Source organism: Glycine max, chromosome 5 (assembly GCF_000004515.6).
Source record: "Glycine max cultivar Williams 82 chromosome 5, Glycine_max_v4.0, whole genome shotgun sequence".
NCBI lineage: Eukaryota > Viridiplantae > Streptophyta > Magnoliopsida > Fabales > Fabaceae > Glycine > Glycine max.
Genome location: NC_038241.2, coordinates 37,634,562 through 37,657,778, shown reverse-complemented (window position 1 = coordinate 37,657,778; position 23,217 = coordinate 37,634,562). Strand labels below are relative to the sequence as shown.

General features: G+C 29.5%; 2 protein-coding genes across 4 annotated transcripts; both read right to left on the bottom strand.

Moving 5' to 3' along the window:
- Window positions 1-411: 411 nt before the first annotated feature.
- On the bottom strand, window positions 412-4,350 carry LOC100775841 (protein trichome berefringence-like 7). 3 transcript variants are annotated; one of them, XM_006580268.3, is made up of 4 exons: window positions 3,295-4,345; window positions 2,283-2,441; window positions 1,627-1,937; window positions 412-853 (listed from the first exon to the last, which is right to left on the bottom strand). In XM_006580268.3, exons 1-4 carry the CDS (start codon window positions 4,119-4,121, stop codon window positions 849-851), a joined length of 1,302 nt encoding a protein of 433 aa, XP_006580331.1. In that variant the 5' UTR covers window positions 4,122-4,345; the 3' UTR covers window positions 412-848. The 3 variants fall into 3 exon arrangements, with proteins under 3 accessions (XP_006580331.1, XP_040871532.1, XP_003524302.1); XM_041015598.1 differs by having other exon boundaries at window positions 412-596; window positions 3,295-4,334; XM_003524254.5 differs by lacking the exon at window positions 412-853 and having other exon boundaries at window positions 864-1,937; window positions 3,295-4,350.
- A 9,740-nt stretch (window positions 4,351-14,090) lies between these two features.
- On the bottom strand, window positions 14,091-15,642 carry LOC100775296 (transcription factor HEC3). Its single transcript, XM_003524253.5, has one exon. It carries the CDS (start codon window positions 15,265-15,267, stop codon window positions 14,467-14,469), a length of 801 nt encoding a protein of 266 aa, XP_003524301.1. The 5' UTR covers window positions 15,268-15,642; the 3' UTR covers window positions 14,091-14,466.
- Between the last annotated feature and the right edge of the window lie 7,575 nt (window positions 15,643-23,217).

The following is a 23,217-nucleotide window of genomic DNA, read 5'->3' as shown; positions in this document are numbered from 1 at the left end:
GCAGTTTAGTGGTGATGATAATCTAACACGAACATACCTTGAGGATTATGTTCCATGTGAGATACAAATGAATCTCCCTGAACGTAGATTCAACTGATTATTGTCTACTTATGGAATATGCACATCCACTGTTTTGGACTATACCTAGACTACTTCACCATGTGACTAATATTCTGTAACTTATTTGTTTTCCAGTTATTTTTTATACGCGTCGAGTTATCCACATATTACACTTGAGTAGATCGGTCTCCACTTATCTATTGTTGTTCTTAATGCACTGTATTGTGCATAATATAGGTATAGATATGAACATGAAGTTTCTGAATAGGTGTGATCGATCACATGACTGATCTGACCCTGTCAAATGGTGCATTAACCTTTCACAAGGCCAAAAGAAAAATGGCATCCAAATGAAGCAAAAAATTAAACTCAATTTCATTTAAATAAAGAGAAATATGACACAACCAAAAATAAGACAGGGCAATCAGAAAAATGAAATTGATTGATTCGTACAATCCTCTTTCTCTTTTGCCTTGCAGAACAACAGTATTGTCATGACAATCCAAAAATCATGATATGCATCCCAGACACCCTTTCTGAAATACAAAGAATTGGAAAATTAAAAAATTACTTTCCATTTCATTGGATTTTGACAAATGGTATGTGTATTTTGGCCTTTTACAAAATCTGGTGCAGTTTTGTGTTTTGAAGAAAACCATGGTAGCTGGCAGAGGTCAAAATTGCAGAATGAGATGGCTCCAGATTTATGGTGCTAGAATCCGATCCATACTTAGGAGGCATCTGAATTTTTTGAGGTATGCTTGCAATTACTAAGAATTTTAGTCTCTCTAATCTGCACCCAGAAATAATATGTGAAAAATGTAATTCTTTTCTAAAAATGATGAAGCATTACTTCATAAAAGAAAAGTATTCTCTCTCTCTGATGTGGAACAAGGGCTAAGGGGCTTAGGACTGAAATCATAATAAGTTACAGTGGGGAGTAGAAACATGTAAAGTATCCAACCTAAGAAAAGTTATAACTAAACTCATCGGACTTGAGGGAAAAAAAATGCACGGTATATATGAGAATAACAACATAGCTATTTTAACATGCATAGGTCAAGCTGAGAACGGAAAGCTAAAGTGGCATAAATTATCATACATTAACATGTGAAATAGAAAGGCCATATAGTTTAAGATATATTATATAGTTGCAGATAGATCTACAAATAGAATTGCAATGGCAAGTAGTTATTTTGTGGCTGCACAAAGTTACATTTAAGGGCGGATAGTTCTTGCAATTATACTGCTTTCGTGATTAGGAAAATACATACCCTGACTCCCCCTCCTGTTAGTTCTCTACATATTGACTATAAAAGTAGTATCGTTTGAACAATATATGAGAGACTTAATTATAATTCAATCTAAATAAATAGTAGCTAACATAAAAGTTAGATGAGGGAAATTATGTCCAATTACTAAACATAAGGGGAGTGACTCTGCCCCAATAGAAATCAAAAGAAGTTTTAGTATTTTAGCTAATCATGAATGCGCTTAAATCATACCAAAGGCTCCCAGGCAAAAGTGAAAAAGAGTATTAGTCTATTAGAAGATAACTGAACTTACTGAATGATTCAATTTGCTGAGAAGGGATTTCAGATTCAGCAAAAAGTTGGGACAGGATAATTTCATTCCACATATCAGGTACCCCAGGAAGACACCAATGGCTACAATCTTGAATAGATGGGTTGTCACTCCAGCTACCAACATGTGCATCACTCCGGAACGCAGACATAGAAGTAACATGAAGAGCATTTATAGGAATAGTAACATTCTTTACAACATCTAAAATTGTATCTGAAAACAAGCTTTGGTCCCTTCCATTAGTTCCAAATGTTGGGTACTGGGTCACATTGCAAATCCTACGGGTAAGATCACTGCAGCAATCATGAAGGATGGATCAATAATTGTTGAAGAGAGCATACTTTAACCAGGAAAGATTGAGTTATACATAAGGCATGGCCAGCAAGTGAGATTTCAAAGATTAGAAATTCCTATGCATGAAGTTCCTTAAACCGAGCGAAATTTGCCACTTGCATGATGTAAATATATATTTTGAAAAGGAATAGTTAAGTAGGAATAGTGTTAAGCAATTATAGAGCATACTTCTTACGTCTTGGATTAGGAAGGTTTACCAAGAAAAGGAATAGTTTTAAGCAATTATATGAAGAAAGACAAACATGCTTAAATAGAGAATCATGTTAACAGTTAAGTAGGAATACCTCCAGTGAGAAGGCTCAAAAGTTCTAAAGAAGATGCGTGTTCTATTTTTATTAATCTCTCTGTCAACCCATGATGACCAAGTTTCAAGAGCTATTCTAAAGGCAGAAGGAATTGTCATCCCAAGTTTCAGAGAGCTTCCAACCTGGAAATAGCAGCCCCTGTTGAAAGAAAGAAGAGGACCATTTTACACAGGAACCAAAAAACAAGATATCAAAATATGAAGACACATATTATGCCTAACAAAGATAAATTTAAAAGGCAGTTGAATGAATATTTAACGAATAATGAATCTGTTAGGCCTGATGGGGAAAATCAAGGTTGATTGCTTAATGAATCAGATCAAAGGCCTAGAATCTGATAGGTATAAGCCAGAAGAGACAAAAAAGGGGCAAAATGGGAGAGTCCAGAAGGATTTGCTGATTTGGAAAATAGTTATGCTAATAAACACGTTTCTGCTAATACAACATTTGCTACTGGTAAGTTATAATGTTATTTCAATTTATAGAAAATTATGTCTTGGTGACTTGTTGGTCATGGGTTCGAATCCGAAAACAGCCTCTTTGCATATACAAGGGTAAGGCTGCGTACAACATCCCTCCCCCATACCTTCGCATAGCGAAGAACCTCCGGGCAATGGGGTACGAAGTTATTTATAGAAAATTATGCTTAGAAAAAGTAGCCACATGCAATTCCCATCCAACAAGAAAGCTCACAGAGAGCTTATCCTGACAGTTAGGAACATTCAAAGGGAAGTACTCTTGAATGTAATTATAAATGTAACAGATTGCATAAGAGGATTCAGGAGCAACTACATTAACTACACATATTTAAAATAGATGTCAAGATGGGATATATGCATATCTATGTTCTTTTTGAAAATAGAATATGGACATAATGTGGTACATGTCTCAGTCCAACCTGAAATTACCCTTGGCTCCCACTCTCTGCATTAGAATCAACTGTACTAGGCAGTGGCTTAGCATTAAAACGTGTGAAAGAAGGGAAACTTACATATCAAAAAGCTTAGATGGAACCCACCAATGTCCAGTATTGAAAATCAGAATATCTGAATTAAGCCACTGGTCACTTATATCATCCAATTTGTCCAACAAAAGCGTGGATTGGACCCTTTTTGGCGCATGTCTAGGCACCCGACCCTGCTGCACAAGGAAAACCGAGCGAAAAAACTCAATGGTGAAATTGAAGGCACTGAACCGAACCCCTAAGAACCTGATCCGCTTTGTTATCTGATTCTGGTTCACTTCATAAACACCCCTCTTATCTTCAACCCCAGCCATGAGCATACAAATCAGAGACTCCCACTGCGTCCTACTCATTGAATCACCAACAAAAACAACCCTTTTGCTTCTCAACATTTCCAACACACCACGCACATCAAACCTTGGAATATCACAACTCCTCGGCTTCCACCTCCAACCAAGATAATCCCTGTCACCCCTCCCATTCCCTAAACAATCGAATCCTCGTTCCACAAAAGGACACTCTGTGGCATTGTACAAGGTGTGATCTTTAACCTGCACCCAGCTTCCATCAAAGACATCACATTCTCTCACTGATCCGTTGCTGTTATGTTCAGATAATAAGGGAACTTGGCCATTGAAAAACGCGCGGCTAAGGCTTGGAAGCACGTACATGTAACCACCTACGGCTACAAAGAAGGAAACCACAGAGACAGTGATGATAAGAACCTGAAACCTGAGAGAGACACATCCGAAGCGGTTGTTGTGAATCGCTCTGGGACTTCCAATGCCGAGAGTCCTTCGGTTGAAGGATGAAGTTTTGTTGAAGGAAATAATGGTCCTATTCAGAGCACTCATTGTTGTGACAGAACACAGCCATCACGCTAAGCAACCGCTCAGCAAGTTGAAAAGGCAAATTAATTCAGTGACCCAGATGAGAAAGATTCGATTTTGGAGAGAGAGGAAAGAAACCCAGATGCCAAAAATGGATAAAGTATGGGAAATACAGAAAAATCAAAGTCCGAGGAACGGAGAAAGAGTTGGTGGGTTCATTATGGTGGGGCGAGAACATGTGTCATCACAACTCAGTGGTGTTAGGTAAATTTTAAATTTATTATGGACTAAATTAATTTTCCATTCTTAAACCTTCATTATTAAAAAAATAAAATTTTATAAAATTATATTTAATCTCGTTTTTTAAGAATAATATAACTTTTAACCGACTTTTATTCTAATGTTCGGTTAATAAAATGTTTTTAAGAATATAATTTATTTATTATAAAATACTATTATTTGAAATAAAAATATTAGAGTAAATTACACATTTCTTCATCAAATTTAAAAAAATTACATATATCTCTTTTTTATATAAAACCTACACATGTCACCCCGAGTTTTAAGGAAATTAAACATATCTTCTTTTATTTTTAAAATATACACAAATCTCTTTGATATTGTCTCTAAACATTTGACACTAATGAATTATATGTGTCGACAATTTTGATTAAAAAAATGTTAAAATATATATTTCTCTCATAAATATAAAAATATTCAAAATTCATCATTACAAAATAATTTATCTATTTTTTGTACTCATAAAATTTAAATGTTATTTTTTGGTCTAAAGCTTGGTTTGAGTACATCTGAACTTACATGTATGTTGTAAAAAGTGTTAGGTTATTTTAATTTATTTACATTGTTTATATGTATAATCGTTGTAGAAAAGTTGAAAAACATAAGACACTTTCTATAACAACATATTCGGATGTATCCGAACCTAGCTTCGACCATATAACTCATTTACAAAACTTAAAAACTTTGACACTTTCTATGATAACATACATGTAGGTTTGAATGTATCTGAATCTAACTCCAAACAAAAAATAATATTTAAATTTTACGAGGACGAAAAATAGACAAAAAAATTTACAGGTATGAATTTTGAACATTTTCATATTTAGGAGAACGAAAAACATATTTTAGTATTTTCTAATCAAAATTTTCAACGCACATAACTTGCTATTGTCAAATACTTAGACAACATTTATAATATTTGTGTGGGTTTTGAAAACAAAAATGAAACATATGTAATTTCCTTAAATCTCATGAAAAATATATATAATTTTCTTAAACCTCATGAGAGATATGTATAAGTTTTTTAAAAGAATAATAAACATATGTAATTTTCTTAAACTGCAAGAAAGATATATATAATTTACTCATAATATTATAATGTGTTAGTATGATATATTCTCTAACTTTGTGGACTAGAAACTCAAATGGATGTCTTATTAAAAGATCAATATTAAGTGACAATATTCATGCTAATAATGGTAGAATAGAATGGTAATATCCGTTATAATAATGGTGATAATAATTATAATTGTAGTAATGTTGATGACAATAAAAATAATAATAATAATTAGCATAATAATGCTATTGTTATTGATAATAATAATACTAATAGTAATTGAGATATTAATAATATATTATGAATTATAAATTAAAAATTCATATTTATGGGTTTAAATAAAATAATAATTTTGTAATTATATTTTTTAATTAAAAAATTAGGAGAAGGAAATAATATCCAGGAGTAAGACAGCAAAATAATTTCATAACTATATGATTTGTTTTGTAAGAAAGTTTTATTTTTGAATACTTCATTCTTATTTTCTATCGAGATTAGTTATATGATTTTTTTTTATTTATAAAAGACTAGTTATTTTCGTAATATGTATTCAAGGGTGCTAAGTGTTGTAATGTGAGCTCAAATCATTCTAATGCGTACACAGTAAGTCATGTATTTAAGAGAATTAATCAATTATTGGGTTAATTAAGTTTTTAGTTCTCAAATATGGGGTTTTGAATTTTTGGTCTCTAAATTATTTTTTAAAAAATTTGGTCTCGTTATTAAAAATAGTATCTGCTGTTAATAATTTTTGTTAAGTGTTGAGTTGTTTATTTAAGTAGTCATGTGATTAGTTTTTATTTTCCAATTCAACATCGTACATTTCCTCATATGTAATTGTTGTAAATTCATGGGTACTTGAAGCGTTAGGATTTAATAATGATTATTCTTTTTTTTTATTTTAATAACATAATATTCTAATTATTTATTTAAATATAATAAAACTTACATGATATGTAAATAACATACACAGGACATTTAATATGTCTTATTTCATAATATTTCATCACTTAATAAATAACATATATTAATGGTAGAGATTATATTTTTTAATAATGGCAAAATCTTTAGGAATCAATTTTTTTTTTAAATAGTTTAGGAATAAAAAATTCAAAACCACATCATTTGAGACTTAAAAACTTAATTAACCCTTAATCATTATAGTTGAAGAACTCATAATATTGAAGTGATTACGCGTTAATGAAACTTTTGCATAAATTAATTGTTTAAGGTATTCCTCCGTTTCATTATAATTAAAAATATTTTATCTCAAAATAATTATCATTTTTTGTCTTTCAATATAATATTAATTATCTGATTTTAGTCATAGTTGTTATAATATTAATGATAAATAACAAAATATATTGATGATATGAGATTAGTTTTATAAAATTATTTTTTTATCTATTTATTATTGTTTTTTATTTATGTAAAATAACCTAAGAGAATAGCTATTTTAGGACGGAGAGAGTATTATATTATTTAAAGTGTCACCTAAAAGAAGAACACATAAAATGTAGTGACTCGGAGTGATTTTAGGGTCTATTTTTTTTAGTTATAAAAATAATTTATTTAGTTCACATACGCTTTAATATGAAATTTATAATTAAAATTAATTTAAATATAAATTTTAATTGCTTTCAACTATGTAAAATTAATGCTGTAAAAAAACCTTGTAAAATTAATTTTACTCTCTTTTGAAATAAACCAATGGTAATTTATTTGTTTTCTTGTAAACTGAATTTGTTAGCACGAGTGTAGATGGATTTCCTAGTCCTTAGATTTTTCTTGTTTTGTTTTTGTCTACCAAAACCAAACCAAGTTTTTATATTATTACCATTTATCAGTTTAGATGTCGTCAACAGTGCACACTTGCTAGCCTCCAGGATGGCATGATCTGGTCACCACTATTTTTTCCTTTTTAATAACAATCATCGAACTAATTAATCAGTTGACGCAAAGAAGAAAAAAGAGACAGAGAAAAAAGAAAGAAAATTAGAAGAGAAAATGAATTTTTAATTTTCTTTAATTTAAGAAACAAAACATTGTTTTTCCTCTTATTTATTTCAAACAAAAAACTGTTATAATATGAAATGACGCATTTGTCATTCTTACTAAAAAAAGAGATGAGTTGGCCTAGCAAGAGTAATATTTAGATAAAAAAATTTAGCAACATCTATTTAATAAATTTATATAAGCTTCACTTTTTATTTAATAAATTTTGCTTATAATTTTTTCACTTTTGAATAAATTTTAACTAATAGTTATAAATGTGTTCCTCACAATTTGTCAATTTTCTCAATGCAAGATGACATCTCACCAATGGAAGAATTTTCTTTTTCGTCTCTTTTTTTAATTCCCAACTAATAATGAAAAAATATTTTTCTTTCTCGTTGAGAGGTATATTACTGGTGAAAAAAAATTATAGGCCAGCGTTCTTTTATTATGTAATATAACTTGTGATTAAGTGAAAAATTACAACAACAATGCATTGAAAATTACATATTTATCATGAAATTAGAAAGAGAAATTAAAAATACCAAATAATAGAAAAATTAATCGATACAGTATATAAAAAATTAATAGAAAGCTGAGTATGGATTCCATGCAAGTCTTAGTCTCTCTTCCCTTTGGGCCTGCTCCTCTTTTGCTTGTGGACTATATCGGGGTGGTCTTCTATATTATTAATATAGATAAAAGGGTCTCCTTTTATATTGCTCTCGTTTTTTTTAAATGTTTGATTGACCCTCAATAATGTGTTATCCAATACTCATAGAAAGAGTTAAAAAAAAAATTATAAGTATAATAGAATCCATGATGCGATAGAAAAAAAAAGATAAAAAAAAGAGATATTAATGAAGTGTTTAAAATAAAAGATATTTTTGTATATTATTTTTTTTAAGGGGTTTATATTGCTCTCTGATCATCATGAGGATTGATTCTCATAATGCTCATCGATAGTCGAGGTAGCAATAAACATTTGTAACTTTTTCTTTTAAAAACATTTGCAACTTTTTTTCCTCTAAATAAACATTCGTAACTTATATAGGTTAATTAGCCTCTTAAGCTTAACTTTGGGCGTTTTCTTTATATAATAAAATATCATAGTCCTGGGGGGCGTCTTTAATTTATTTCAATTTCAATACTCAATTACTATGCCATACATGATAATTGTCTTGACAACAAATTTGTCTTTCTCTCTCTCACTCTATGTATACAAAGACACATAAAAAAAGACTTTTTCATCTCAGAAAAGTGATGTCAAATATCAAAATTTAATTTTTGCATAAGTATCACGAGTCTTTAAACTAATTCCGGTGTCTGTTATATGATGAATTTTTTCGTTTTCAAGTAGTATATGTGCTTCAAAAAGTTATAGTGTAGTATAAGACTTTTTGCACTCCATCTTTTCTTGAAACCTTAAAATCTGCGGATTCATTACGTGAATGAATAGGGTTAAACAGGAATGCTTTAACATAGTTTTCAATGTAGTACGAAGCACAAGCACCGCCAGCAGAGAAAAAGCCACTGACATATACCCGCAATGCAAGTTATAATTAACTAACAGCCACTATTTTGTGAGTGTAAGTACTGGCGCGTTTTTATTTATTTATTTATAATCCGTAGAAAATAATGTTTGGAGATTTATAGCAATTCAGCTATGGTGTTTAACTAATTGAACCATACTCCTTCACTGCGAGCGCGTATATTATAAATGTTGTGTGTTTGCAGTCTACTTATCATGTGATTTTCATTCCTTAAAATGATATGATTTGAGTGGCCGCAAAACAATCAATTTTTACTCGCATTCTGTATCGATTAGATGCATATATACGACTAGAGATCAAATTTGAAGGCATTATTGTAAACTTCATGCTTCTTATATCTTTATATATGCTTAGCGGAGATCGAACGATCTGCAAATTAAGCATCCGAGTTTATAACACAGTTTCTACTTTTCTTCACCATGCACGATATTCTTCTTCGGCAATAATTTATTTTGCTCTACTCTTCACAAAATTAGAACCCACACACAGGGCGTATCTAGCTCTTATTATGTCATATTATTGAGTAAAATCCAAGAATTCACAGCTGGTTTTAATTTGAGATTTAAGAACCGTACAATTTTTTTTAGAACACCGACAAAGATCCTAATTAAGGCCATAATTTACATACTACTGTCTACTGCTATATTCATATATAACGTATCATTTAAGGTTTTACATTAAAAGAATATAAGTTTATTTAACTATATTTTCCTTTTATTCAATTTATTCTCTCGATCTTATTCTATTTGGTGTTGGCACAAATCTCTTAGTCTATTTATCGGAAATATTTTAGATAATGTTGAAGTTTTAAAAAGAAATTAGTATGTTTTCTTTCATTTAATAAAAAATATAAATATATTTAAAAAATTGAAGACAGAATTATTTTAAAATAGAAAAATAACATATATAATAAAATAAATATTATGTAATATGTCCTGGCTGGTTGGTACGTTGGTAGTCTTATAATTGGATATAAACAATATTCTTAAAGCATATATTACCGGAAAACGCAATTCATCGATAATTACTTCCTGTTTATAAACCCTACTCCAAATTAAGGCTAGCTAGAATGGATTGAAATCACATACATCTCTTTCATTAAAAAATTAAGGGAGGAACCTATTAAAGGAAAGTATCATTTATTAAAGGGACAAGTGATTTGAGTATCATTCTCTTACTCATAGTTATAAAACCTGGCTTGACTTTAATCAATTTTCTCAGTACAAAACTTGGCTAGGCTTGACCAGTTTGATCAGTATTCAGTAAATTAGTGAACCAATTATTTGAAGAGGTCGCATGTTAATGTTCTCATTATTTAATTTATTATATACTTGAACATTATACTGTTCAATTAGTTCCATCAGTGACTCATTATATATAGTTATGAAACGAATGACCGAGTAACTTAATTGGTATCTTATTGGAATTGAAGATTTGACTAATTAATAACACTCCTCTCATCCACTCACACCCTTCATTGTCTCCTAATATGATACACACAACCATTTTTGTAAATGGTTTTGGGCACCCATTGTACTCAATGATATATAGTTTTACCTTTTGCTGAGTTAAAAATACACACACCTCACTGACAATATATAGTGCAAGATCATACGATTACCTCTTACCATCAGATATACGTGCAAATCCACAATTCTAAATTTTCTTCTACTTCTTTCTGATTTTGCAGGTCGTAACCTTGCTATCTATGACATCTTTGCAACCAACAACATTATAATTTGAGATCTCCACATCAAAATCAAAGATGAAATCAAATTAAGTGTGTTTGTTTCTTACAAAATAGTAAAAACAAGAATTAAGGATGGTTTAACTTTGATTCATGGAATTTTTAAGACTTCCTGGGGATTAATTTCCAAGTGTTCAATATTTGTTTATGAGTAGTTGAGAGAAGTGTGAAATTGGTGTTAATATAGTTAAGAGATAGACTAGTAGTGGGGTTAGGTGTACATGGTTAAGGAAGAGTACTATGTATAAGTGGCTAAGAGGGGAAAGTGGATTAGAGAGCAACATTAATCGTTTCAAGAAGCGATGCATAAAATGAAACATTTCTTTCAATTATACCGTGTGTAATTTTGGTTTCTTAAATCTTTTTAGTTAATTCAGTTCTATGTTTTTAAAATTAGACAAATTTGGTTTCTCTGTCCTTTTTTCTTCCACATAGAATCTTCAAATTTTTTATGTTTTACTTAAAGTTTTCATAAGTTAAATCAATTACTTTGTTTTAAACCTTATAATTATTCTACTCAAAGTTCACTAATAAAATCATTAAATCTCACCCAAAAAAAAATCTCACAATTTTCGTTCTTCAAATCCTAATTTTATGCCGTATAATATCATTTAAACATTACTAAATTCTCACTAAATTTTTTAAATCTAAATTTATAAAACTATTTCATATCCTAAATTCATAATAAAGCCCAAATATTTGCATAAGACAAAGAATTTGAGATGTTTAGGAAAAAAGAAAATCAACAAAACCAAATTTACATGATTTTAAAATAGAAATTATTTGACTCAAACAAAATTAGAAGACCAAAATTGCATATAGTTAAAAGATAAAAAAAATATAATTAACTCTAACACTTTTTTATGTATCATTGCAAGAAGTATGAGCTAAAAAAGATGGAGTCAAGAAACATTTTTTTTAAAGGACAAGAAATATTATTGTGCTTGAGCTAGACGAGTTTTGCCTTCATTATCTGTTTATCTTAGGATTATAGCAAATCATATACATAAATAATAATCCAAGGAAAAATTATTAGTCTGTAATAATTAGCAGTCACTCTCTCAAATAAATTGTTTCAAATAATATTTAGAGAAGAGAAATATTAGTAAGTAAAAGCAAGACTTTTGTATATAATAACGTAAATGTTTGTGGAAACTAGTTAAAACTTTTTATTGAAGAAGTATTTATTATATTAAAATATAAAAAATATTTAATATTCTTTTTAGTAAATGAAATGAAAGTATTTAATATAATGTATTTATTATGTGTTAACTTAGCAAGACCCTTACAATTAAACTTACTATTAGATAACATGTTATTAAAATGCATATGTACCGAAAAATATAATGTTAATTAAAATAAAATAATCATAAGTGAGCTTTTAATGGATTGTGATCTTCAATTCTCATTTTCTAATTTTTTGGTACAAATTCTCATTTTCTAAATTTGGATTTTAAGTACATTTACAAGTATGAGAAATATTAGTACGTAACACACTTTTAGTATATTTTTACTGTTAATTGATGAAATTATGTGTACGTTATTTTTTATTTAATAAACTTTACTTATAATTTCATGAGTTTTAATAAATTTAAATTGTATATTAGAAAAATATATGTTTTCTTACCACTATTTCTTATGGCTCCAACTGAAACACTATACTATTTGAGAATTGAAGCCATGTATTACCACTTGCTGGTGACCAATTGCTAAGTGACTTTGTAATTAAATCTCAAGTAGATGAAGCACTTTGATCTTTTCTTTTAAAAATACTTTTTGACATGTGTTGTGGGCCTATATATGTATCAAAATACTTGAGGGATTTTCTCTCCTATAAGCCTTCATATTTCCTTCACTTTGTTTTATAAATTATTTTTCTCAATATAGAATTCATCTGTAATCAACTATTGATGTATATTTTTTAAACTACTATCTAATAACATTATTAAATTGAAATTTATATCTGTAATATATATATATATATATATATATATATATATATATATATATATATATATATATATATATATATAAGACGTCATTTTCAGTGATATAATGTCTAAAGCAAAGTGAAGATTTCGCAAATAGCTATGCATCTACATTTTCCATATGACACATGCTCCTCAAGTGTGCATACAAAATGAAAATTCACCATGTATACATATGTGTGTTAAAAGACCATCAAAAACTCTAAATCTATTATATATGCGTGTGTACCACGATGAATGATATACCTCCCTCGGCACCTTTCTAAGCTAATGGACAAATTGTATATAGTACACACCTCACTAATTTTTATGTAGTCAATATTATAATATTACATAAATCCAACTATATTATATTATTCAAATCCATTTACGCATTTTTTTTATCAGCAACGCAACTTATTAACTAAACAAAACAATAATTGCATATATTCATAGAATTTGCTATACCGTCAGTGTGTCATAGGTTTACAGGAAATACATAAAATTTAGGCATGACTATATGCATGCAATGCAAGTATTCCATACGCACATAACAGCATCGAGATGTCCTGAATTCTTATTCTCTAAGAAAGAAGGCATACAAAAAAAGCGGATAAAGATGACTCAATGAGGTAAAAATAAAAAGAAACAAAACATAGGGAGAACAAGAAGGTTTCTTTTTCAGTGCAAATGAAAACCGTTAGGTTTTGAAACCCATAACCCGCATTTGTTTAAGTGTTTGATTTTATCGCACAGAAAAGAAAGAGGGGACTAAGATATATAAACAGAAATTTGCTAAGGAGTTGTTTATGAAAAAAGTTATGAATAAAAAATAAATTTAATATTTCAAAAAGTGAAAAACATTTAATACTTTATTGTTTAAATGCTTAAAATAACTTAAAAAGAAAGATATCAATTGTTTTATGACAGAACAGCCTTAAACAATGGATAGCCAGAACACGTAAATACTCCATTGTGTGTCAATCTAGGCACAAGGAAACAACTGAATATATATCTAGGTGATAATTTCCATTATTAAATATATATCCAAAATTATTCCAGTTCTTCACAAAGTCATCTGCAAACTAAAACTTTACAACACAGGTATCAACTGAGTTTTAATTCCTCTTTGAGCCCTTTAGGAATCACATATAATTATCAGAGACAAAAAACATGAGCCAAGTTAACTTGATTCTCACATTATATATATTGTCTTGTTGGAGTAGAAATCACTCGAGTGCTGGTGTATGTGTATCTGCTGGCACACACGCCAATAAGCATGTATATGTGTAATTATGCAGAGAGAGAGAGAGAAAGAAAAAAGGGCACTGAAAGTAATAGAAGAAGTCTTGAGAGAGAGAGAGGGATATATGACCACAAATCAATAATATTGTTCATTATTCAATACTAGGTTATAACGTCACAGTGGAAGTTATTCCAGGAAGAGACTCGACCAAACAAACTTTCCGGCCAACACCGAAACTGGCATACACATTATTCTATATGGCTGTGTACGTAACCAAGCCAACCGTTATGATTATTCTACAGAAGCCTTTAGTCAACAATATCCTAACAAACCTTTCTCCCCTCCCCTAAATTATTACTCTATTCTTTTTTCCTTGATTTTCCCCAAGCTCAAAACAGTCATCAACACACACATACACATACACTAATACTAACCAAGCACTCCTCAATTCCATATACATACACATACAAAGCAATACAATTAATTATAACCTATAACCACTAATTATTCACTGATTACCTCATGATGGTTAAAGCTGGAGGAGCCATCACAAGCATGAGCATGGCCGACGTCGAATCCCAGTCCGGCCGACATGTCCATTGAGGCGGTGGCGGCGGTGGAACTGGGAAGAACATTTGGTGCAAAAGGCCAATCACAGGAAGGGGCTAACAACAAGGTACTAGCATGATGAGAAGTAGTAGCAACACCAATGCATTGTGGTGGATTTGAAGATTGAGGAATAGATTGAAGCAACCTTATTTGTCTCTTCAAGAACTTAACATAGCGAATGGCTTCATCAAGCATTGAAGCGGTGTCCATTTTGGTTCCCCCGGGAACGAGTCTCTGGAGGATGCGGATTTTCTCGCTGATCCTCTCTCTCCTGTGGCGTGCAGCCACACTCTGAGGGTCATCACTGATGCGAACATTTCTTCTCTTTGGTTTTCGAATCGTGGCGGGGTCGATGTCCACGGGTTGCATAGCAGCGATCTTGTACATCATCTCCTTCATGGCACCTAGCTCTTCTTCTGGCTCTTCATCTTCTTCTAGGTTGTGAACACCCAGTATGTCTCCAAGGAACCCTGATGAGGAGGGTGGTGGTGCTATGATGGATAAGGTTGTTGTGTTGGGTGTTTGATGCATTTGAAGAAGGTTGTGGTAGTTGTTGCTGGGCCAAATCCCAGAACCCATAGGGTCTTGGACTTGGAGAATAATATTATGTTCATCATTTTGTTGTTCATTTGTTTCCATCTTTTCAAGATTCCAAGTGCTGTTCACATTTGTGAATGCACTAGTGTTGGTCTCCATGACCAAATTGACAAATATGAAATATAAGATGGGATGGGGCTAGCTAGCTGCTTCAGATCGATCGGTGTTTTTTAAGGATTAATTGGCTTGAAAAGAAAGAAAAAGAAACGCAATTAGAGAGAGGTATAGCATCAAGGAATAACAATAAACAAGGTTTAATTTTGGGTATGATCATATCACTGGAAATGAAACACACCACTTATAAATATATAATCTAAGTAGTACTACGTATAAGAGGATGACAGCTGTGTGGTACGTAGAATTGGTGTGACGAAGGGAAAATTGAAAGAGTTTAATTATCCTTAGCAAGATTGAAGCTTTTATCGTTCTCTCTGAATTAACTTGGTTTGATTGAGGGTTGTAAAGGTGGCTAGACCCTAGAGGGGGCCCGAGGGAGAGAAAGAGGGAGGGCAAGTAAGTATTAGTGAACGGGTTTTTACTGAAAGGGGAGTGACTGCAAAAAGCATGTACATGAATGAATAAAAAGAAAAGGTGGTAAAGCAAATTAAAGGGGATTCAATGCGCGGTTCTACGAAATATCAACCATTCTTGTATCGAGTATTACGGAAATTATAAGTAATGTTGCCCCTTCCATCCCAATACCTAGCTAGCTAGCAGTTCATTTGCAGTGCACGGATTTAAGTTCTATGGATTAAATTTGTTTTCTGGTTGGTATTAAGTATTTTAATTTTTTTTGGTGAATTAAGCATTTTAATTAAGTGTGTTTGGGGTTTTATTTTTATTTTCCATATGTATCTTCTTTTGGGTGAAATTCGATTCAAGACACGGTAGAATGTTAAATGTAAGCACATCTTCTAGTAGAGACTTAAACATTGGTTTACCATATTTGAATCAATGTTTATAAACTTAAATTTTATATTTCTTGATTTTTATAAAATAATTAATTATAATTAAAATTAAATGTTTATTATCTTGAGAATTGATTTATAGTAAAATTTTATATAAATTCAAAACCAAAAAAAGTTGTGTAAGAATTTCTTTTACTATAATTAGGTTTAGAAATATATTTTATTTAAAATATTGATTTTTTTTATTTTATGCAAACATATATTTAAGAAGTTCAAATGCTACAAAAATCCAATTATTTTAACAAGTGACAATAATTAACACATTTTAATTTAATTTAACACATTTTACTTTGCATATTAATACATTTTTATATTGGTATAATTTAATTTGTTTTATAAAATATATTACAGAATATTTAGTTTTTTACTTTTAAATTCAATTTTAAAAATTATAAAATTGATACCCCAATTTGATAAATAAAAAAGTCAAACATCCAATTATTACTTGAGACATGATAAGACCTTTCCACAAAATTGACACGACCAAATTATCGTATCAAGTTTAGATTAGGTTAAACTAGTATGAGCAATTGCATGACTCGTAGTAGAAAGCTAGCGGTGAAAAGAGTTGCACCTATGGAAGACTAGCTGGTGTTTCTCTCTCCAATTTGATTTTTGTGTTGGGGCACTGAAATCCTAGGGCTGCTTCTCCTTTATTACCATTTTAATAATGCCCCTTGCCCTTTGGTATATTCCAGTCTCCTTCCATTTGCTCAATTTCGGGATTGATGAACACTTCGATGGCGTCCTCAAAGTCACACACCTTAATTACAGCCTTACACAACGAAAAATCTAAGACAATGGTTAATTCTTGAATCCATTTAATTCTTAAATAAATGGTTATATATATATATATGCTCAAAGAATTTCTTTTAACTAATTCATATCTTAAAAAAAATTATTAATCTAATTATTAACATTAAATTTGTTAGCAGATTATATTATTCTTAAAATTATTAAGATTCATCATTTTTATCTTTCAACTTAATTACTTTCTACTTAATTAATTTATATTTAATTATATATGAAATATTTAAAATATTAAATTTTATATTTTTGTGAATTCACAATTTTATAATTATTGAATTGATTTTTATAAAGATATTAGCAACCGAAGGATATAGTCAAATTGTTTTATAATAAATTTAGCAATCGATAGTGTCTGTCGCAAAGCAGGACAAACTATTCTTGCTTTAGCTAATCATTTTTACAATGAGCCACCAACTATTTCAGTGGTCAAATATTAAATAACATTAGCAACCACGTAACACGGTAGCAAAGTTTTATATATATTTGTATTTAATAAAAAATATTTGTTACTTTATTAGCATGTAAAGTAGGAAAATAAATTGAATATATATCTATTCAATTTCTTTTTTTAAATTATTTTTCACATTTGAATTGAAAAATTTAATTAGATAGTTATATGAGTTGAATAAAATAGCTTCTTTTGAATACAATCAAGGTGTAATTTGTTACGTTTGCAACTAAATAATCAGTCGCTAATGCTGTTGCTGAATATCAAAATTTCTTGTTATATTAAAAGAGAAGTGGTCTTTGGATCAGTCTCTATTTGCGACCAATACAGTCAGTCACAAAATTCCGGTCACTAAATCATATTCTTTTGTAGTATCCTTATAAGAGACATCTATCTTTTAATTTAAGGATATTTTAGTTCAAAAATAATCAATATAAAAGACAGCAAGAATAATCTAAAAAAGAACAATTTTGAAAAAAAGGACAAAGGTAGTAATAAAAATATAAATAAAAAGAAATTGACCTTGCATCTAAAATCATAGTACATCCTCCGGAATCAAATGCTCTTATAAGTAAAAATAATAAATTTCATACTATTAAAAAAATTAGTTAATATCATTTAATTTTATTAATCTTAATTAATTTTTTTTATAAAATGTCGTCTTTCATTCAAATGTGATACTATACATAAAGAAGGGTCATTGAAAATATTACCACAATTAAATAATGATGTTTTAATAATTATTTTATTAAATAAGATAAATTTAATTAAATTTGTGTATATTTAAGTCTACTTGGCAATTGTACTATGAAAGTGACAAAAAAATTATCTTACTTATTCGTAATGTGACATTCTCAAGAATAACTTTTTATACCCATATAAGATATATATTGTTATTCTTTTCTATCCAATATGAAAAACTTTTATTGTATTCCTGTGCCACAAATGTTAAAACATTCTTTATACCAAACACCACCTTAGAAAAATGGTTAAAAATTAATATATGGAATTTTTTTATATTAAAAGTCATTGTAGAAATGTATTAATAACACTAAATGTTATATTTTTCAATACAAACTTTATATTTTTTTAACTATTGCCCTAATTATAAGAATAATTTACTAAACCGTAATGCTTATAATAGATTTTACGGTAATCCTTAAATTTTAAGAAATTAATTATTTACAAATATTTATTCAATATTGTGTTGTATATTCGAACAACATAAATTAGGAATAATAAAAGAAAATATTTCGATTTGGTGAAACATTTTTAAAGCATTTCTGAATTTATATTTACAGAACAAGAAAAAATTAGACAAATTAACTTGACCACAAAATACAATGACGTTGATTTCATAGGTGAACCAATTAAATGAGATATGAAAACTATATGCAAAGGTCTAAAGCTTTTTCCGACATTCAACAATGATTGGTCATATTTAAAATAAATTGTGATTCTGGACGAACTATATTTATACCGTTTCAAGTTTGAATATATCCAAGAAATGCTACTTAGAAAAAGGTTAGTTCCAATGACTAAGTTTAGATGTAGATATAGTTTCTTAGGAATCATTTTATATGCGTGTGGATAATAAATTTTCGCTATATAGTTATTTTTTTAAAAAAATACATATATTTTAAAAAAAGTCACATAAGATGTTTGTTTCAATCTTAACTTCATAATAAATTTAATGATTAATAATATGTTTCTTTACTTTTACATAAAATGTCTTCTTATTTGATACATGTGTATAACTCTAATTTTTTTTGTCAAAAATATACTATCTGATCCTTTTGTCAAGAACATTTTAAAGTTTGTGTTGATACTTTTTATAATAAGGTTCCCTCTAAATTATCTATGTATTTTTTTTTTTATAAAAAAAACCCTTTAAGTACAGATACAATACTAATTAAATGGGTACTCATAAAAAATACTAATTAGTTTGGTAAGAATAAATTATAAATAAATAAGTTTTACTATAGTTATATGGATCATTCTAAAAAAAATATTAGCTTGTTAAAAAATAATATTACTAGCTAAATTAATTGAAATCATTAACTTTTTTAAAGTGATTGGAAGGATGTTATTATATTATAGGTATATATTTTTTTATAAAACTAGATATCATCACACAGGAGGTAAATCACACCGGAGGTAATTTTGTTTTAATCAAATAAAATTATTATAGGTGATGATTTTTTTAAAAATATAATTATATAGTTAAGACTTAAATTCAAAATTATTAATTAAATTTAAATAACTTTATATCAATTAATTTTCACGTTCGATAGTTATAGATATGCTTCAAGATATTTTATTTTAGGGTTGCAACTTGCAAGTAATGGGTTGGAGTACCCAACCGAAGGCTTAATTTGGTTGGGTATAAGAAGACAATTCCGAAGTTATAATTAATGCATATTGATGCAGATTCAGAATACAATTCCAAAGTTATAATTAATTTTGACATCACCTGCATGTGTCGTATGTAATCATAAGATTAATGCTATTGGTCATTAACGTCAAGAAACAATAAGATGATTAAAATATCAATATCATCCATGAACAGTATATTTAATGAGAAATTAGCCTACCACCAAATAATTAAGGTCGTATCGTGTTCTTGAAGCCAACTAATCTTTGAAAAAGGAAGCTGATGCTGTATTTTCCAAAAGTGGAACCATTTCCCTAACAAAGAACATTATCCATCATATGGAAATTAAAAATTGAAAAACCATATACTGATATACACAACCCAATTTAATATCTAGCATTGACGCACCTTGAGGTCCTTGAATGTTGATGTCATTTAGTTTAATAAAAGAAAACCGTTCTGCCGAACAAATTCAATGCAAGATACTGCTTCAATAACCGATCAAAGTGATTTTTTTTAACAAAACGATTCAAAGTCTGCTAAGGTCTCTAGATATAAATAAAGTAGCCTTGATTGGTCATCGAAATTAAAGAAGCTTAAGACGTGAATTAATTGAAGGCATTATCTACTTCGAAATATACAGTAGTATATAGCTAGATATATTCAAAGCTAATTAATGAAGCAATAATGGATTCAATTAAGATCAGAGATGATGGCGTCTGCAAATAATTCCAGGTTTTGAAGCAGAGAAGATTTTCTGTTTCTGAGCAGGAAATATAGTTACGTTTCACTTTATATGTAGATGAATTCAATTCTCAATTATTTCTCATATATACGGGTCACAAAGTTCTGAACACATGAAGGAAAGTGGAAAGAGAGAGAGAGAGAGAAAACGGACTTGAAATTTAATAGAAGCAAGGAAAGTGAAAAGGGAGTTATGTTGCTATCTTTCTGATATATGATTCACACAGAAGCAGGTTTTTGTGTGTGTGTGATCATACACAGAACAAAAAAAGTGTAACAAGTTATATGTAATGAATACTTAGAAGATACAATGAGAACTGAGAAGCAACAAACTATATAATATATGCCAAACCAAATTACATCAGCCAGCCTCAGGCTGATGATATATGATCAGAGGGTGGGGAACACTGCTTGTGATGCCTTGTGTGATCATTTCTTCTTCTGTTTTTTTTTTTTCTTAATCATTTTTCAAAGTTCTCAAGTGCATCACACATACACACACATTCCTGCGCATGACTTTCACTGTATCTATCTATCTATATATATATTATAATTCTATGTTGTTCTATGCGCATGCACAAAGCAATCATTTTGTGATGGCTACGGTTTCCTTCCTCTATATATCTCACTTATTTGGCTTTCGGTACAAAAAACAAATCTATCGCAGGTTTGGCTCCCTGGCTTTTTTCTTTTCTCTGTCAGCTACTCAGTCTCAACATATCTATTACTAATAGTAATCTAGGATCATAAGCAAATATTAATCACCACCATTATATTATTATTGATATTGTCATTAAGAAAATTTACACTTTCTCAAATTATATTATTCCCACAACTTTTTTGTCACTAAACTCCCCAAAATTTGGATTTAAATAAAAAAATGTGAAATTTCATTAACTATGCTTAATTAACTATGGTCTCGGACTTGTGGTTATAATTAACATGTTTCACTTTAATGCAAATTATAAGGAAATTTAGTGGCATTGAGGAGGTAATTAAGTTGGGTTTTTTTTTTTTACATTGGAGGTAAGTTGAGGAAATGTGAAACATGAAAAGAATAATTAAAATAATTTAGTGACATTATTGTTCTTATTATTAATTGTTGGATAGGTGCACACAGTAGTTAGCTGCGTACATTAATGTTACTTAGTAAAGAAAATTTTCCTCAAGATTAATGATAAGGTCAGCAAGTAGGCGCCGGTGGAAGAATGAAGAACCAAAAGAGTTTGCACTTAGAAAAAATAATGTAAGATATACAAACCCTAACTTCCTTTGCAGGTGGGTTAACGTACGAACTCCATATTGAGAGACCAATACAAACTAATCAATATTGGATCTTTCTTTTCGAACAGTGATATTTCCTCCCCATCGTACTGGTTTTCTATTTTTATTTTTCTCAGTCCTGAAACAAAACCTGTAAACTGGTTACAATTAATTAATTTTCTTGGTGTTTAATTTAAATTGATTTTCTTTTCCTTGTTTTGGTTGTTTGGAAATTATTGCACTATCGATTACATTTATCGTACCATCCATGTGAATGTACGTGCAGTGTTTGTATCTTGTGATGAAATTTATTGACATACAAGACCATTCATTAATAATCATGTTGACAAGTATAACAAAAGAAATTTTTGTGTAATCTGACAATAGTACATTAAATCAATAAAAATACAACACATGTGTCGCAAAAGAATAGTTCTGTATTGTAAGATTAATTTATAATTCGTTAATATGATCAAATTTCAGTATATCACTATCAAAATATGAGTGTACGTGTCTCAGAGTAAAGGGCTCATGATCAGGGGATCCTCCCCCTTTTTTTTTTCGGAGGGGAAGGGTGGAGTAATGCCAATTAAATTAGCATTTACGGTCTTACACATACTTTTTGAAAGTTTGTATTGAAACCTGAAAAGTAATAATCAAGGGTGGACCTACCACACACGTTAAAACAATTTGATTGATTCCATTCACGCACAATAAGCATTTAGTCATATAGAGAACAGCTAGCGTTGTTTAGATAGTAGACTTTTAGGAGAAAGGATCAATATTAAAACGAAGTCCATGTAAATGTGGTAGTAAAACTGAAAGTTAGTAATATATAAAGAAGATAAGATAAGCACTACTCTAATTAAAGTAAAGTTGTGCTATGCTAACTAGTTTGCCGTTCAAATTTTATGCTTATTTATCGAAGGAAACTTACATTGAATAGTAAAACACTAAGAAAATATTTGTTTAAGGGATTATTTATTTATTTCAGGAATATAGGATTGGAAAAATTTATTATTACTTTTGTTATGAGATAATAAAATAATTATTTATAAGATATATCACACATTTTTTAAAATACTTGAGAATAATAATATTCTCATGCCATATTATTAAGAAAAAATATTCAAGAATTAAAGAAATAGTCCGTGAAGACTTTAAGAATTATTATTATTATTTCTCGAAATATGATATATATATATATATATATATATATATATATATATATATATATATATATATATATATATATATTGAAGGAAGGGAACTTAGTTGAATTCCACAAGAGAAGCAGTCAGAAAGAAGGGAGGGATTTAATGTAAGAGCATAAAAAAGGGTGGGGAAATGCCCTTAGAGAAGGATACTAACTTTTAAGCATAGTTATGTATAAATGGAAGAACATAGATCTTTACGAGGAGGATTGGGTCAGATCTGACACC

Excerpts from the sequence above, each read along its gene's own strand:
- LOC100775841 (XM_041015598.1), bottom strand. The coding sequence starts at position 4,121 with ATGAGTGCTCTGAATAGGACCATTATTTCCTTCAACAAAACTTCATCC. Across the intron at positions 2,442-3,294 it reads CCATCTAAGCTTTTTGATAT|GGGCTGCTATTTCCAGGTTG; the intron begins GTAAGTTTCCCT and ends TTCTTTCAACAG. Across the intron at positions 1,938-2,282 it reads TTTGAGCCTTCTCACTGGAG|TGATCTTACCCGTAGGATTT; the intron begins GTATTCCTACTT and ends TGATTGCTGCAG.
- LOC100775296 (XM_003524253.5), bottom strand. The coding sequence starts at position 15,267 with ATGGAGACCAACACTAGTGCATTCACAAATGTGAACAGCACTTGGAAT.